General features: G+C 44.5%; 2 protein-coding genes across 2 annotated transcripts; one reads left to right on the forward strand and one right to left on the reverse strand.

Moving 5' to 3' along the window:
- Nucleotides 1-850: 850 nt before the first annotated feature.
- On the forward strand, nt 851-10,387 carry taf8 (TAF8 RNA polymerase II, TATA box binding protein (TBP)-associated factor). Its single transcript, XM_035381389.1, has 8 exons — nt 851-962; nt 2,429-2,588; nt 3,156-3,254; nt 3,430-3,492; nt 4,632-4,756; nt 7,341-7,488; nt 8,389-8,531; nt 9,670-10,387. The coding sequence occupies exons 1-8, from the start codon at nt 915-917 to the stop codon at nt 9,808-9,810; spliced, it is 927 nt and encodes a 308-aa protein (XP_035237280.1). The 5' UTR covers nt 851-914; the 3' UTR covers nt 9,811-10,387.
- Nucleotides 10,388-10,763: 376 nt separating this feature from the next.
- Nucleotides 10,764-16,491, reverse strand: LOC118207621 (protein pitchfork-like). The gene is made up of 6 exons (XM_035381390.1): nt 16,272-16,491; nt 15,781-15,920; nt 15,469-15,561; nt 15,003-15,136; nt 13,272-13,389; nt 10,764-11,099 (listed from the first exon to the last, which is right to left on the reverse strand). Exons 1-6 carry the CDS (start codon nt 16,333-16,335, stop codon nt 11,031-11,033), a joined length of 618 nt encoding a protein of 205 aa, XP_035237281.1. The 5' UTR covers nt 16,336-16,491; the 3' UTR covers nt 10,764-11,030.
- Nucleotides 16,492-16,958: the final 467 nt, after the last annotated feature.

The raw sequence follows: 16,958 nt of genomic DNA on the forward strand, positions 1-16,958 counted from the left end.
TGTCAGGCTAAGTCGCTTGGTAACAGAAACAATGTTTTGCACCTACGTGACCTGGTGAGGTCAGTGGTATCATGAACATCAGCAAATACCAAGACATTCGCCAAGAACCTTGCCACAAACTGGTCTTTCAGTAACACAATGAATGAAAGCATTCCTCTAAATTAAGCATGAAATGGTTACCCGACCGGGGATTGCTGTTGTCTAATGACCATCTCAATACAAACCCAATGAAAAATGTGTGGTCTGAATTGAAGATGGCATGCCACATGAGCAAATAGAAGGATTTGAATAATTTCGAAACATTCTGTATTTCTAAGGAAAGTGTTATTTTGGTTGATTCCATTCCATTTCGTGTGCACACGAAAGCAGTCTTCATCACAAATGATCACATACTTCTTGTGTACACATGTAGCCACGGGAGAAAAGCCTGTAAAAACAAGGGGACAGTGTTCAGCCAAAAGCCTGAAACATAAATGTTTTTGTTATCTAAGATAGTTTTCAATTCTATAATAATTAAATCAATGTAATATTTTCAATCAATTGAATTGTTAAATTATTTTAACACCTGTCACTATAATTACGATTTAGGGGTTCGGGTCCAAGGCCATGCCCTGATGTTGGTTGCCCAAAGGTGCTAAACAACTGATACAGGGAAACATATCGCAAAATATGAAAGTCCCTCCACCAAAAACCTAAAATATAAGCCTTTCCGTTGTACAACCAAGGTACTTCAACACAAGTCTTCTGAAAAGTGAAACTTGTCTTTTAAAATAGATTGATGGTTTTCACACCTTCTGTGCAACATGGATTTGTGAATAAGTATCACGTGGGGGATTGCAGACCAATGAGGGGAGAACAGATTTTGTCCATAGGAAAAAACAACATGCCAGGAACTTGACTAAACATAAACGAAGATGGCGGACCCAGCGGTGGTGGGGAGTAATTCTTTAGGAACGGGAATGGTAACTATGCATATTAGAATATCTCCGTTTGTCCAGCTTGTTTGTAGACGTTTATTTGTTTGTCCACCTCTCTCCAAACAACGAGTTTGATGTCATTTAGCTAGCTTTTTGCCTGTTGCCAAGCTTGTTTATAGAAGCCACGCGCACGAAACGGTTGTCTTGATTACGGTAGCTAACGAGTTAGCTTATTCAACACTAGCTAGTTAGCACTAGCGCGTTGCTAGTAAAGTCTGTTATCTTTAACGTGGCCAGGTGTCTAGAATCCAGGAACTAACTAGAGCTAGCACTGCTTAGTTAGCTAGATACTCTCGGTAGTTGTAAGACGAACCGTTGTAGACCGACGTGGAGCTAGGCAACTTAACTTACGTTAGCTAGGTAGCTTTAGTAGTCCACAGGTAAACGGGTTTTGCCAATGTAACATTGTTAGATAACTTAGCTAGCTAGCCAGCGTTAATTAGAATTAGCTAGTCTAACGATCATGTGGCAGCAGAGTGCACATATAGACTAGCATGGTTTTGGCTAACTATCGTAATGTGTTTTCATTAGAAAATCTGTGTTCATATTTAGCTAATTAGCTAGCAAGCTAACGGTTAGTGGTAGGGGTCTGCATTGTAATCTGATTCGGTGCCTCACATGCTGTGTTGCTCACGAAAGAAGCTGCGTTAGTTTTGCGGTTAAATTGCAGCAATTAACTCTACCTAACTGGCTACCTATTACGCTTTGAAATTACTTGCACTCCAGGTAGCTAGCTAGATACCCCTCCTAGTTCATAGCTTCAGCATCTTGTAGTCACTGTGCAGGTAGCTACAGTAGCAGGAGAAATATGAAGCTATCTATTTAACCACGGTATTGGCTGTCATACCGTGCTTAGCTTTATTTCATATGTGAAAACCACTTCTAATAACGAATATGGTTAGCTAAAATGTCGAGTGAACGTGTCCTGTAAAATAAAGTCAAAGAAATGCAGTCTGTTTTGTTTGTGACCTCTAAAGTGACCCTAAACTTACTTAGGCCTGTGTCACTTCTGCTTTGTTAGCGAGCTGAAAATCAACAACATTAATATATTTTAATGTTTTTTTTCTTTATCGACCGATCACAGTTTTACAGGAAAGTAACACGGCTCGGCAGGAAGTAAAACTTTCTGGGGCACCGGAAATGCACTGAGTACTTCTGACAGACCCGGGCGCTAATATTTCTGATACTTCGATTGGCCAAACAGCAGTATCTGTGAACTGATAAAATACGCAGGGTATTTTTGGCGTTTGACCGGCAGCTAGCCTGCTTAAATTATACTTTTGTTACAACACTTTCGCCTCAGTGGTAATGCATTATATGATAAACGAAATTATAAGTCACTGTAATGTACTTTGAGATCACGAAAAGCACAGTATACACTTACGTAGTTCCGTTTGAAAATAGGGTGCTGTACCTTGTGCGGGATTGTCACCGCCTTTTCTCCCTGTTAGCGATCGGGAGGGAGTAAGACGACGTCGAATCCTGCGGAGAATTATTACCTGGCTCGCCGGCGCACCCTGCAGGTTGTGGTGAGCTCCTTGCTGACGGAATGCGGGTTCGACAGCGCGGAAAAGTCCGCCGTGGAGTCCCTGACAGAGATGATCCAGAGCTGTATGTATCCCGGCCCCAATTGCATTCCCCGACTCTTTCCCTCCAAATGTTATATAAAGTCTGCTTAACGTTCTGGCCCAATATTACATAACATTACATTACAGGCATTTAGCAGACGCTCTTATCCAGAGCGACTTACACAACTTTTTACATAGCATTTACGTTGCATCCATTTACACGTCTTAGCGGGGACTCGAACCTGAGAGCTTTCAGTTACAAGACCAACTCCTTCGCCATTATACTACACTCCTGCCCAATATGGCCGCTCTGCAGTACTCTTGTGGGTGCTGCAGATTGGTGGTAGAGATTACCCTTCTCTGTAAAGTACTTTGAGATCACAAAGAGGAGAATTTCAGTGCAATCTTGTAGTAACAACAATAATAATATCCATCCGTTATCTATACCCACTCGCCCGATCCAGGGTTGTGGGGATAATGATAATGATGATGATGATGATGATGGTAGTAGTAATATGCTGTTGATAAGTTAATGAATGAGTTGCTGGGAGCTTTGATGAGGTGCGTGTGCGGGATTCTCAGCTCTCTCCTCCTGCTCCGCTCCTTCCAGACATCTCCGAGGTGGGGCGCAGTGCGAAGGGCTACTGTGAGCACACGGCCAGGATCACCCCCACGCTGTCCGACGTGGTGCTCGCGCTCATAGAGATGGGTGAGGCCCAGCGCTGTCTCCGAGGGGTTTGAAATAACTGCGTTTTCACCCCCAATCGCTTTTAAAAAAGTAAAACGCAGGTTTGGTGTGAAAAATAAAACACAGGTTTGATGTGGAAAAATAAAACACTGATTTTATGTGACCTGGGTCCGTCTCGCTGTTGGTTCGTCCGCAGGCTTCAATGTGGACAGCCTGCCCGTTTATGCGAAGAGGTCCCAGAGGATGGTTATTACAGCGCGTGAGTGTGTTCTGTTTTCATAGCATCTGCTCTCTGTCGCTTTGTGTGTCTGATTTCTGGGGAAATCTCCATGTGGGTCAGAATATCTCATTTCCTGCTGTGCCAGAATCTGTACATAATGCTCACAGGTGCAGAAGAAGGCTGCCAGCGATGTTGCTTGTACTGCGAGGCACGTAGGCATTACTGTTCTGCTCAGTCTCCTGTAAGCGATGTGCACACAACCAGATGTCTTTGATTGATTTTGTTTTTGGTTTTTCAACGTGGTCCTTTGTGGAATGTTAAAAATCCTCAACATAATTGTCATAACATTCATCAAGAACATTTCTTCTGTACATATCAGTCCGCAGAACGAAAATGGAAATATTAATTTCATGCACATGAATACAACAATGTAAGTAACCCATAAGAAAACCTATAAAATAACCTATAAAAATCCTCCACACTATTATGATTGCATTCATCAAGATAATTTCTACAGAACATATGCACAAATCAGCAGAACAAAACGGAAAAGCATAAATGCTTCATAGATTCTTGTCACTACCAGTAATTTGCACAACTTCCTCCTTCAAACACTGTTCTTTCATCTCACTCAGTTCTGTTGAGCTTGATATTTTGTAATCTGCTGTTTGTGAATTGGCACTCGTCCATAATTAGGAGGCTGCAACTTTAACCCATTCAGAGTATTCAGGTATCTACTTTACTGAAGGCATCGTATGCAGCAGTAAACGTACCGGACCCTGAACCAAACGGTTATTGGATGAGCTGCCTAGTTGGACACTGATTCACCTGGTTAAAAATACCTGAGCTGAGTAACTTTTGCACCGAGATCAACATGTTTGGCTTAGCATTATGCGTGATGTGGCTGCAGCTATTAGCATGTTGACCCTTAACTCTTTGAAGAGCAGGTTTTTAAAAAAAATTATTTATTTTTCCCCCCCTAAATTCTAAGTCAGTGTTCTAGAACTCCGTTGCTTTCTATTACCAGTAGTGATTGTGACATCAGCATTAGAATGTTCAGTTAAGAACATTCTAATCACGTATTTGTGACCTCACACCTTAAAGGGTTGAAGGCAGGCTGATAGAGCCTGCTGGAGTGAAGGGTCTCAGTGGTGTGTTCTTCTCTCCCCTTTCCTCAGCCCCTGTGACCAACGCGCCCGTCGCCCCCAAAGCCCTGACTGCGGGACAGAAACGGACACACCCCTCGCACATCCCCAGCCACTTCCCAGAATTCCCTGACCCCCACACCTACATCAAAACCCCGGTAAGACCTCCCACGCCGGTCGGCCACGAACTTGCACCCTCAGCACACTGTCCGTCCATCCGGAACTTTCTCTTGCTTCACATCTGCTGAAACGCTCATATATTTTGTGTCCATTATCAGAAGATGCAACTAATTGGAATCATAGCTAGGGTTGGGCCGATGTAAAAATTTTCAAATTGGTTTGATATTAAGCCAATTACCGGACCGGACTGGTAATACCGAATCTTACCACTAGGCGCCGCACGTGACTCAGCCGCTCCCGAGTGGGACATAATGAGAGCCGATGAATGAGAGTGTAGCGGCTTTACCGTTGTCAAGCAAAACTCCGGTTGGTAGTTCTATTTGGTCCGTTGTTATGCAAAAACTCTAGTTGGTAGTACTATTTTACATTACATTACAGGCATTTAGCAGACGCTCTTATCCAGAGCGACTTACACAACTTTTACATAGCATCCATTTATACAGCTGGATATATACTGAAGCAATTTCTGTTAAGTACCTTGCTCAAGGGTACAACGGCAGTGTCCTACCCGGGAATCGAACCTGCGACCTTTCGGTTACAAGCCCAGTTCCTTACCCACTGTGCTACACTCTGGTCCGATATTTGCACCATTGTTAAGCACAAACCTCTGGTCGTTAATTCTATGAAAACAATTATGCTATCAAGAAAAAATAGTTCCTTCTCATTTTGTACCATACAATTAGCACCAATTTTGGTATTTTTTGTCATTACATTATTTAATAAAACTGCATGCAACCATATGTCAATCAAATTAATCTCCCTAGCACTGTCTTGCTTTTTAAATGGTGTGGCCGCGCAGTGCAGACATAACGTCTTTCTAAGACCCTCTGAAACGGGTTTTGAATGCCAGCTAGCTTTATGATATGTTTGCCGTCACTTGTCACCTAGCCAATATTTAAATTCTTGGTTTTAGGTCAGAATGGTCTCACGGCATGCTTGTTATCTTGGCTAGCTAGCTAGCTGACTATTGAATTGTATTCAAAACAGCGGTTATGATAAACGCAATCGTTCACAAACATACAGATGAAAATGCGTCCGTAGCCATGAGTTAAATGCGTAACGCCTATTCTACTGTCCAAATAAGGGGCGATTCCGATTTGTAAAGCTGACAGTAACTAGTGTCTTGTAAAAATGTGATTCAACCATCAATTGTGAACTTAAACATTGAAAACGGGAGGGGATGTAACAACAATTCAAAAAGGGAAAGTTGCTGTTTAAACTGCTTTAGAATGCTGGATTTTGTACCACATTGATTTTAGAACTGTTAAAAGGCCAAGGTGTCCCTTTACTGAGAAATAATGCCCACGCTTGGACCAATCAGAATCGAGTATTCAGCCAAGCCGTTGTATAATGAAATTTGATCTCCTTGTTGCCGGCCTCGGCACTAAATTGCGCAAGGCCTGTCAATCTTTTTTATTGCACTAAGACACTAGTGGCTCCGTTTATAAACAAACATAATATTATGTTAATCACGCTGTCATATTGTTTATTACTAATGCAATACAAGTTTGATTTAGCGCCGTCGGCACAGGTTGCTGATGTACGTTACTTTTTAATTTGCCAGTAGGCTACGTCTCATAATGACAAATGCCGGTTCAGTCGGTTCGCATAAAATCAAACCGGTTTAAGCTCATACACCGGACCGGACCAGTAAAACCGGAAACCAACCCAACCCTAGTCATAGCAGAAAATACGATTAGCGGAGGCATGCCCAGGGAGAAACAGAATAACAGAAGATGGATATCTTGTCACAATGTATGATGCATTTGAAAGCACTACTTGTCTGCTGCAGCATAGTGTCGGCATGTGAGTGTAGTCCTGGACGAGGACCTTTTGTAGTCCAAATAATCAAAACAACCCCACCCCCCGCAATCTGACTGCTGGTGATAAATGCATTGATTTTACGCTAAGATTGTGTGATATGATAACAAATGTGCCCCAAATCTATAGCTTAGGGTGCATAGATTGAGCAGGAAGAAAAGGTCATTCTAAAATGTACTCGTTTGTATATAGTCAGGGACACCTAGTGAACTCAAACTTACCACAGCAGATACACAGAGTCAGCAATCAAGCACCATAGTGATAGTTATTTAGTTTCTAGCTGTGTATGATCCGTGTCTGCAGTGTGTATGTGTCTGGGGATATAAGCCCTTCCAGGGAGGGGTAGTGTAAAATGGCTTCAGATGTCTTCAGGCCTTACCGGGTTAACTACAGCCTATCAGCGTTCTCAGTGATGCAGCTGCAGAAATATTTACGTGAAAATGAGTCTTTTAGATTGAAATTACTGATGAGATGTAGGGTATCGTGAATTTAGATAAAGATATTGGTGAATAGAGAGGTGACCTGACATATTTGACAAGGCAAATTAAAAATAAATTGAAATATTGTTATTACTATAATATCTCTGAAAAATCATTATATGGGAGGACTTCCTCCTTTATGAATAATGCTGTGTGTGAGAGCTTCCTGGGCCTGTATTAAAAGCCTGCTCACTGACGGGCTGTGTCTGCGGGCCTGGGTGCAAAGCCTGCTGGCTGACTGTTTGCGCCGTGCCCCTGGCAGACGTTCCGGGAGCCCGTGTCGGATTACCAGGTGGTGCGGGAGAAGGCGGCGTCCCAGCGGCGGGACGTGGAGCGGGCTCTCACCCGCTTCATGGCCAAAACCGGAGAGACGCAGAGCCTGTTCAAGGACGACGTCACCGCCTTCCCCCGTGAGCTCCAACTGCGTCCCGCATGTACTCTTTCCTTAGGAATGCCTTTGACCTGCTCAGTGCTGTACGGGTGGCACTTTACCAGTGCAACTTTACTCTGGGAGTGTTCATCTCTCTTAGTGTGCATTATCTTTTGCACCCTAGCTGTCTCTCTTGCTTATGTGGCAATAAGGTTATATGACAATATAATAATACTGTTCATATTTAGCCCTGTTCTCGTATGTCAGTGATCGTGTGTGTGTTTGAGGTTGTGTTGGCAGTGATCGCGATTCTGTCTGTGGTTGTGTTGTCAGTGATCGTGGGATTGTCTGTGGTTGTGTTGTCAGTGATCGCAGGTCTGTCTGTGGTTGTGTTGTCAATGATCGTGGGTTAGTCTGTGGTTGTGTTGTCAGTGATCGTGGGTTAGTCTGTGGTTGTGTTGTCTGATCACGGGTCTGTCTGTGGTTGTGTTGTCAGTGATCGCGGGTCTGTCTGTGGTTGTGTTGTCAGTGATCGCGGGTCTGTCTGTGGTTGTGCTGTCAGTGATCGCTAGTCTGTGGTTGTGCTGTCAGTGATCGCAGGTCTGTCTGTGGTTGTGTTGTCAATGATCGTGGGTTAGTCTGTGGTTGTGTTGTCAGTGATCGTGGGTTAGTCTGTGGTTGTGTTGTCTGATCACGGGTCTGTCTGTGGTTGTGTTGTCAGTGATCGCGGGTCTGTCTGTGGTTGTGTTGTCAGTGATCGCGGGTCTGTCTGTGGTTGTGCTGTCAGTGATCGCTAGTCTGTGGTTGTGCTGTCAGTGATCGCTGGTCTGTGGTTGTGTTGTCAGTGATCGTGGGTTTGTCTGTGGTTGTGTTGTCAGTGATCGCGGGTCTGTCTGTGGTTCTGCTGTCAGTGATCGCTGGTCTGTGGTTGTGTTGTCAGTGATCGCAGCGAGACCAAGCTCTATCCCGTACCTGAACGCTCTGCTGCCGTCAGAGCTGGAGCTGCAGACCCTGGAGGAGACGGACTCCTCAGAGCAGGACGACCAGACGGACAATGAGAACGCCTCCGGCAACATCATCAGCGTGAGTCCCTTCTGTCCTCAATGCCCTCATTACATCATCAGCGTGAGTCCCTTCTGTCCTCAATGCCCTCATTACATCATCAGCGTGAGTCCCTTCTGTCCTCAGTGCCCTCATTACATCATCAGCATGAGTCCCTTCTGTCCTCAATGCCCTCATTACATCATCAGCGTGAGTCCCTTCTGTCCTCAGTGCCCTCATTACATCATCAGCGTGAGTCCCTTCTGTCCTCAGTGCCCTCATTACATCATCAGCGTGAGTCCCTTCTGTCCTCAATGCCCTCATTACATCATCAGCGTGAGTCCCTTCTGTCCTCAGTGCCCTCATTACATCATCAGCGTGAGTCCCTTCTGTCCTCAGTGCCCTCATTACATCATCAGCGTGAGTCCCTTCTGTCCTCAGTGCCCTCATTACATCATCAGCGTGAGTCCCTTCTGTCCTCAGTGCCCTCATTACATCATCAGTGTGAGTCCCTTCTGTCCTCAGTGCCCTCATTACATCATCAGTGTGAGTCCCTTCTGTCCTCAATGCCCTCATTACATCATCAACGTGAGTCCCTTCTGTCCTCAATGCCCTCATTACATCATCAGCGTGAGTCCCATCTGTCCTCAATGCCCTCATTACATCATCAGCGTGAGTCCCATCTGTCCTCAATGCCCTCATTACATCATCAGCGTGAGTCCCTTCTGTCCTCAGTGCCCTCATTACATCATCAGTGTGAGTCTCTTCTCTCATTTCTTATACCCAACATCATCATCCTGAGTCCTTCTCTCATTTCTTACACCCAGGATCATCATCCTGAGTCCTTCTCTCATTTCTTACACCCAACATCGTCATTCTCAGTCCTCTCATTTCCTTACACCCAACAACATCATTCTCAGTCCTCATTTCCTTACACCCAACATCATCATCCTGAGTCCTTCTCTAATTTCTTGAAGCACTTGTTAAAAGGTACTATCATCATTTTTTTGCTGTCATTGCCATGCATTTTTATTGGTTTTTAGATGATCTGGGTTGGACATTTTTGTGTACTTTTGGAGGGGGCATACTGCCTGGGTGTTTGATGTGTGAATTAATTCTGTGAAGGAGTTTCAGCTCCGCTCTATTAGATGTGTTACTGACACTCCCCCCTCCATGGCAGGATGATTCCGGAGCGGACAAGGAGAACTCTGTGCTGCCCCCTGGTGGAGTGGTGCCCACAGCGAAGGCCAACGAGGAGAACATGATCGACAACCCTTACCTGCGGCCAGTCAAGAAGCCCAAAGTCAGGCGGAAGAAGTGAGCGCCTAGCGGACGCTAACGGACTCTCTCTCTCTCCGTCGCTCTCCCCCACAAACAAACACACACACAGACACACAAAAAAACGCAGGAGCACACCAGCAGGAAGAGCCAGTGTGTGAGACGCGCGTCGTCGTGAAGGAGCCGCGGACGCACGGACAGGAGAGTGGACGCGCGGACGCAGGAGAGGAGAAACAGGCCGATTGGGCGCCTGGCCTCGTCTGTGGAGAGACAGTGTGGTCTTCGACCTTCAGCGTTTGACCTGAAGCTACCCGTCTTTCACTCCAGTGCTGTCGAACACACAGGACTTAAACCATCAACGCATATTTCTTTAGTGCTGAAAGCATGTACAGACTTTGTTTTTACTTTGTTTTTTTTGTCATTATGAATATAAATGGTCCTTAATTGAGATTTTATTTTTTGTGTATAAGTAAGCTTCTCTCTCTTTGAGTGAACTGCAAACAGTTCCTGTTTGGGCCGTTTGGAACATTTGTTTGGTGACAAACGCGAGCTGTTCCTGCCAACGAACGAATTGCCGAGAAAATTGGAGGCCTTCATTAAAGGTGCACTCGTCAAAAATAGTTTTTGGAAATCATTCTCTAACAGTGTCCCTGGATGTTTGGATTACTTTTGTTCAATATTTTGTTGTTATTATATTTAACCTGTGTGGTCCATGGTATATTTGCAGTTTGAATTTTTAAATCAGCCTCAGTTTTGAAACTATTATGACTTGCTGGCTTGCTAGGCCGTTGCTAGGCTAGAGAACCTTACACAGCCCATCCAATGCAGTGACTGTAACTGCCCATATCTTAGGACTCAGACCTGAATTGCAGACTACCTGGTCATTCTCACTCTACAGGGGACCATTATACAGGGAGGGGATCTGTGAAAAACTTAATTCTCACACCCTGCAGTTCTTACAGCACATGTATTTGGACAGGACTTTTTACAGTGACACTTGTAGAAGTACAGAGAACTACATGAGACATAGGTTTATAGAATATTGAAATAAAACAAAGGGCTTTGTGAAAGTGGGGATAAAAGACAGCCGAACAGATGTGCTTGTGATATGAGTTGACAAATCCCTGTTCGGATTTCAAGGACGAACACTCGCACTGTGTTCTCGTGAGTGAGAGGGGGTGTGTTATCAACAGTGAGAGATGAATTTGCTGGGTCCGTTTTTGTTCTCCAGGTGTAGACACAGGTATGGATTCAGGCGCAGGTTCAGGTGTAGTACAGGTCAAGCTGTGCCACTTTGTCCCTCTGTTTCTTGAAATCCCTTTCAGACGGGGCCTACAAAAAATGGAGGGGACAAGTTTTTCTCGGCTTCATTCAGAGTCTCAATGAACCGTTTTCCCCACTAAAAGGAATCCAGGAACAGGATTTGTTACTGGATTGGATCTACCGTAGAACACCTTGGGCTGATTCCAATCGCTTATTTTATAAGTTGTTGTCTCGGTCCTCAACTGACCTGGAAATCAATCGAGATCCGCCACCTTTATGGCATTAAATGCTCCTCTAAGGAGCTGAGGCAAGGAGCCAGGAGGCTCCTGAAGGATGCTTGAGTAAGGAAACGAGTGTGTCTCTTGTGGAAATTTTTTTTCAGAAGGCATGGTGTGTAAATGGTTGACCGGTTGATCCACCTCTTCCAGTCTGCTATGACTATAATTGACGTGGCATCAAACTGACGCTTGACTGAACAAGGACGTTCCATTTGCCAAATACACGTTTCCTCGTTTCCTCCGTCCTTGCATTCTTTCTTCGCATCCTTTCCTTGCATCCTCCTTAAGGTGGAGCTAAGCAGTGAGGGAAGGACACAAGGAAAGGATCGAAGGAGGTAAAATAAGTGATTGGAAAGAGCCCCTTGTTGTCAAGGCCTTGATTGCCTGCTGACTCAACACAAATGTCTGCAGACACACCACCCCCTCCAGGACTGGAGTTAAACCTGCAGACACTGTGACCCTCCAGGACTGGAATTAAACCTGCAGATATGGTGGCCCTCCAGGACTGGAGTTAACCCTGCCGACAATGCAGCTCTCCAGGACTGGAGTTAAACCTGCAGACATAGCACCTCCTCCAGTACTGGAGGTAAACCTGCAGGCACTGTGGCCCTCTAGGACTGGAGTTAAACCTGTCGACACAGCGCCCCCTCTAGGGCTGGAGTTAAACCTGCAGGCACTGCGGCCCTCCAGGCCTGGAGTTAAACCTAGACACTGTGACCCTCCAGGACTGGAATTAAACCTGCAGATATTGTGGCCCTCCAGGACTGGAGTTAAACCTGCCGACAATGCAGCCCTCCAGGACTGGAGTTAAACCTGCAGACACAGCGCCTCCTCCAGGACTGGAGTTAAACCTGCAGGCACTGCGGCCCTCCAGGCCTGGAGTTAAACCTGCTGACACTGCGCCCCCTCCAGGACTGGAGTTAAACCTGCAGACACTGTGGCCCTCCAGGACTGGTGTTAAACCTACAGACCCAGTGACACTCCAGGACTGGAGTTAAACCTGCCGACACTGCGGCCCTCCAGGACTTGAATTTGAAACCCTGCTTGAGATTGTTCTAGGTTTGTTTAAATATTCACAGCTCCCATATTGACATGTAACTAAAGAAACACACTAGACAAATAAAATTCATTATTTTATATGCAGTGTATACATGTGACTGTAACATCTGTGATTGGCTGAGAAGTACAGGGGGATCATAAAATACTATAGAGACTACCATGGCACTTGCATTCTTTATGCATAATGCACCCATTTAAAAGAAGGTAATGCTGTATCTAAAGTTGAAGGTAAGGCAAAGGTAGCTGCTGAAAGCAGATATTGTCTGCTTCAGTTAGACCAGCATAAAAAAGTTGGCATTTTAGGATTTTCTGCTCTCTAGATGAGAGGTGGCCAACCCTGGTCCTGGAGAGCTGCTGGGTCTTCTGGTTTTTGACCCAAGAATCCAGGTGAGGTAAGTTCACTAATAGACTGCTTTAATTAATCAATTAGAAGCTGAGCAACAACAAAAACCAGCAGAACCTGTGGCTCTCCATGACTTAGGTTGGCCACCTCTGCTCTAGATTCTGTGGGCTCATTCCAATAGTTTATTTTATCTGTCCTTGGCTCCTCGGCTCTCGTCTGACTGGGAAATCGAGGTCCGCTGTCATTAAGGACATTCAAACCTATCAAGTGCTACTTGAACCAGTTGGGAACAAGGAGCTTGGAGGCTCCTGGAGGATTCTTGAGCAAGAAAACACAAGTGCATCTTTTGAGGAGGTATTTTTTCCAGAACGTGACGTACTGTGGATCCACCTATCCCCACCTGCCACGTTTGTAATTGACATGGTTTGAAACTCGAATTTGACAGAGCAAGGACATTCCATTTGCCTAGCATGTGTTTCCTTGGTGGGTGGAGCTAAGGAGCTAAGAAAGGACACGAGGAAAAGAGGCAAGGAGGTAAAGTAAGCGAGTGAAAAAACTTACCTCAGTCCTGAGAGTTATCTTCTTTGGCTGGACGACCAGGTCCCAGTCTGTAGCACCAAATTTCATGGGCCAGGCCACCTGCCTGTTCTGAACAGTGTCATGGCTGTATGTCCCTGGGCTGTGGAACACATTACAGTGAGCTGCTGAAGTCATCATATTCTTTAAACACTGTGCCACAAAAAGAGAGTAGGACAGTTTCTTATTTTTTGCTTTATTCAGAAGGGTAGAAAGCAGAGAAGGTGACACAGAGCAAGGGAAGGGACTGGAGCTGAAAAAGTGGCTTGGCAGGGGGTTCAAACTCATCCCACGCTGGGGGACTTGAGAGTAGGTCACTCTACAGACTCCATCACACATCTTGTCACACGTCCTTTGATCAGTAACGTGCATTTGTCTGTCTTATGAAATGTACATGTGGACAGCCAGTGTGGACAGGGCAATGTTGACACAGCACTGCTTGTTTGCAGGCACAGACTTGGCCACACAGTGAAAGCATGTTTCATGGTCTGGTGTCAGTATTAATGAGTCATGGGAGAGGAGGGTTTCATAAACCCCTTAATGAGTGGGGCTGTAATGAACTGTCAGCCACTGATCTGTTTAAATCAGTGGTTTTCGGGCCTTGTCCTGGAGTAGGCCACCCCTGTGTACAATTGTAATCAAGAGTTATTCATTGTTTTTAATGATTACTCTCTCAATGACACGCCAGAAAAATATTCATATTAAAAAGAATTAATAATCCTTATTAATTGAAGGACATTCGGCCAGTCAGGTCCATTTTTAGACAATTAATGCTTTAAATTTTCTGTTATATGCAGTGGTAAATTATTAATTCTGGAAGGGGTTCCTTTTTGTATTGATTCATTAATTGAGCTGAATGAAATGAATGAAGTGGTAAATGCTGAATGCGTACACCTGGTCACTGATACTAAACCATATGCGGAAAATGAAGAGCTCAAGGACAAAGCAAATGGTAATGAGCCAAACCAGCATTGTGTTGAAGTCTGTTTATGGAACATGCTTTCAATAAACTTAATCAAACACAAATATTAGCTGGAACAAAAACCAGCGTACACAGGGGGTAGGCCAGGACCAGGGGTGAAAACCACCTGTTTGAATACATTTAAAGGGGTGGCTCTCCACAGCCACATAGATACTGATAGCATATTACTATAAAATCACATCAATTTTATTTGTATAGCACTTTTTACATAGAACTTTACCAAAGACACTATACAGAGTAGAAGAAGGAGAATTGAGCTGAAAAACCAGGCTGGAACCCCCAAAAAGCAAGCACTGAGGTAAGAAACACTCCCCAGTGGGAAGGAATCTCAGGAGGAACGTGGCTATAGACAGTGAGCCCATCCTCTGCTAACCAGCCTGGTGTAAAGTATATTGATAGCATATTGTACTTAGCTCCGCCCCGTTTGGTTGTATGAAACCTCACTGTACCCTCGCTACACTCTCAGAGGTGAAGGTATGAAAAAGTGCCTACTAAGGTACAAACACTTGTCATTGGGGTGGTACCCTATAGGTACATAAAATTATGCACCAAGCCAGCAATACATTATTAATTTGTACCTTTTTATGTTGGTAAAGGTACTTAGTACCCAAATAGAACATTAGTGTACTTTCAGGATACGTTTGGAAACTTGGTTCCCTAAAGAACAAACATAAGCCTCCACTGTAGCTTTGCTCTCCGAGTGTAGTGTTTGGAGCCAGCAGAACTGCACTCACCCAGGGGTGGTGTCTTGCGTCACGCCCGGGGCCCGGAACCTGGGTTCGGAGGAGTGGAACGGGACCCTGGACGGTACAGGGCGTTTGGGCTTCACCCAGTCCTGCTGGTACGTCTGGGGCGAAGGACTGGTGGACTGGGGAGGGGAAAACGCCACACGTATGCTTCCTGAAATAATGTTCACCATGCTGTGGCTAGGGCGGCCAGGCGCTTCATAACTCAGTCAATCGTTCAGGAAATTTACCACATTATTCCAAACAAAAGCACACCCCCTTGTTATCTGTTGTTATCTAAACAACCCTAGACTGCACACTGTACAATAAAACTTTCTCCATGTACAGGTACTGGATCTTGGCTGCCTTGAGAAAGAGAGTCTTGTGGGCCAAATTGCTAAAGCTCCCTGAAACAACAGAGGCCATGTTTGAATGCAGAGAACTCCACTACAGGGTGGACAGAGCTGGATAGTACCTCTTTGATGGTTGGAAAGCGTATCGATGTCCGGGAGGCCAGGGTGTATCCTTTGATTACTGGCCTCTTCAGTTCATAAGCTATAGTGCCCCACTGACAAGACAAAATGGCGACTGCTTACACAACAAGAACACTTCTCTATGCAGAGTGCAATTAATCAAATTAATTTGTAATTCAGACATAATTTGTACAGCAGGTATATGAGTGCTGTCTCCATAAGGTTTTTAGTAGTGCATGAAATAAAAATATGAAGGTACCATAGTACCTACTCTACAGAAAGCTACAACATTCCCAGCCGTGTTGTAAACTCACATTGTGGCTGTCATAGCAACCAGGGCCTAGGTGAGGAGGTCCTTTCAGTAACATCTTGTTACCCATCCTGTCATGGGCGAAATGTGTTGGAAATATAGGCCTCTCTTGGCAACTGCCAAATGCCACCTTTCTCCTCGAAACTTGATTTAGAATCAAGAGAGGGGAAAAGGATCAGTAACATTAATATAACTGTGACACCATGAATCCGAAATATTTTGTAATTGTGAACTATTGACAGTGGTTTTAAAACCGTCTTTGGTGCCACAGCTGCAGCTGTGCAGTGTTGGAAACAAGACATCGCGGTACAACCAGGCGGACTTAATTCAAGTGTGTGCGCCTTTCATAAATCAATGATAAATTGCCTCATGACAGCAAACAAGTATTGTTTACGTTATTACGTTATTTAAATAAGGAATTGAAAGTGTGCTTTCGTAAGTGATCATTTAAAACACTAATTTATACTAAAAATCCTAGACTATCATATTACTTACCTGCGTTCGGTCTCATCATTATGCCCGCATTGACGTTCGGCACGGCTCCTGGTTTCGCGGGCATGTTGAAATACCACTTATCCGAAGCTGAGACTTTTGCAACAAAGCATTCATCCAGTCTTTACTTGCACTAGTCTGTTAATGTTATGTTATGTTATACCGTCTAATATTTGTTATATGGTATGCCGTCATAATGCCCAACGAATGCCCAAACAGAGGCTGTCTGACTTTGTGATGCACTTTGGAATTGGAACATAGAATGTTTGTCACAGACGTGAGCTGTGATAGTCCTAGTGGGTGTTCCATTACAAACTTGTTATTAATATGACGCAGTTCACCGGACACTTACATTAAACATTAGCAACGAGTTTGTTGATTGGGCTTAATTGACTAAGAAGCATTACGCTTACTACATGTTGTGTAGACAGTGCTGTGAGATGATAGGCAGTCATCATAAGCTGTCAACCATTACTGAATAGCAGTTTTTCACTTTACACCGTCACCATTAAAGCAGTGACTAGCCGAATTCTTGTCCGCTGCGTGCAAAAAGTGGAATGGTTAAAACTAATTGTCAACGATAGTAGCCTAGCTTATGTGGAAAATGTGTTCAATTAATATTTTCCAAAATACTGCAATTGATTAAACCAAATTAGCCTTAGGCTTACCTTATCTCCAAAATGTAAATAA

Source organism: Anguilla anguilla, chromosome 11 (assembly GCF_013347855.1).
Source record: "Anguilla anguilla isolate fAngAng1 chromosome 11, fAngAng1.pri, whole genome shotgun sequence".
Lineage (NCBI taxonomy): Eukaryota > Metazoa > Chordata > Actinopteri > Anguilliformes > Anguillidae > Anguilla > Anguilla anguilla.

Coding starts and splice junctions, on each gene's coding strand:
- LOC118207621 (XM_035381390.1), bottom strand. CDS start 16,335: ATGCCCGCGAAACCAGGAGCCGTGCCGAACGTCAATGCGGGCATAATG. Junction 15,562..15,780: donor GTTGCTATGACAGCCACAAT/GTGAGTTTACAA, acceptor TTGTCTTGTCAG/TGGGGCACTATAGCTTATGA. Junction 13,390..15,002: donor ACGCAAGACACCACCCCTGG/GTGAGTGCAGTT, acceptor TGTGTTCCACAG/CCCAGGGACATACAGCCATG.
- taf8 (XM_035381389.1), top strand. CDS start 915: ATGGCGGACCCAGCGGTGGTGGGGAGTAATTCTTTAGGAACGGGAATG. Junction 3,255..3,429: donor GCTCGCGCTCATAGAGATGG/GTGAGGCCCAGC, acceptor GTTCGTCCGCAG/GCTTCAATGTGGACAGCCTG. Junction 8,532..9,669: donor CCTCCGGCAACATCATCAGC/GTGAGTCCCTTC, acceptor CCTCCATGGCAG/GATGATTCCGGAGCGGACAA.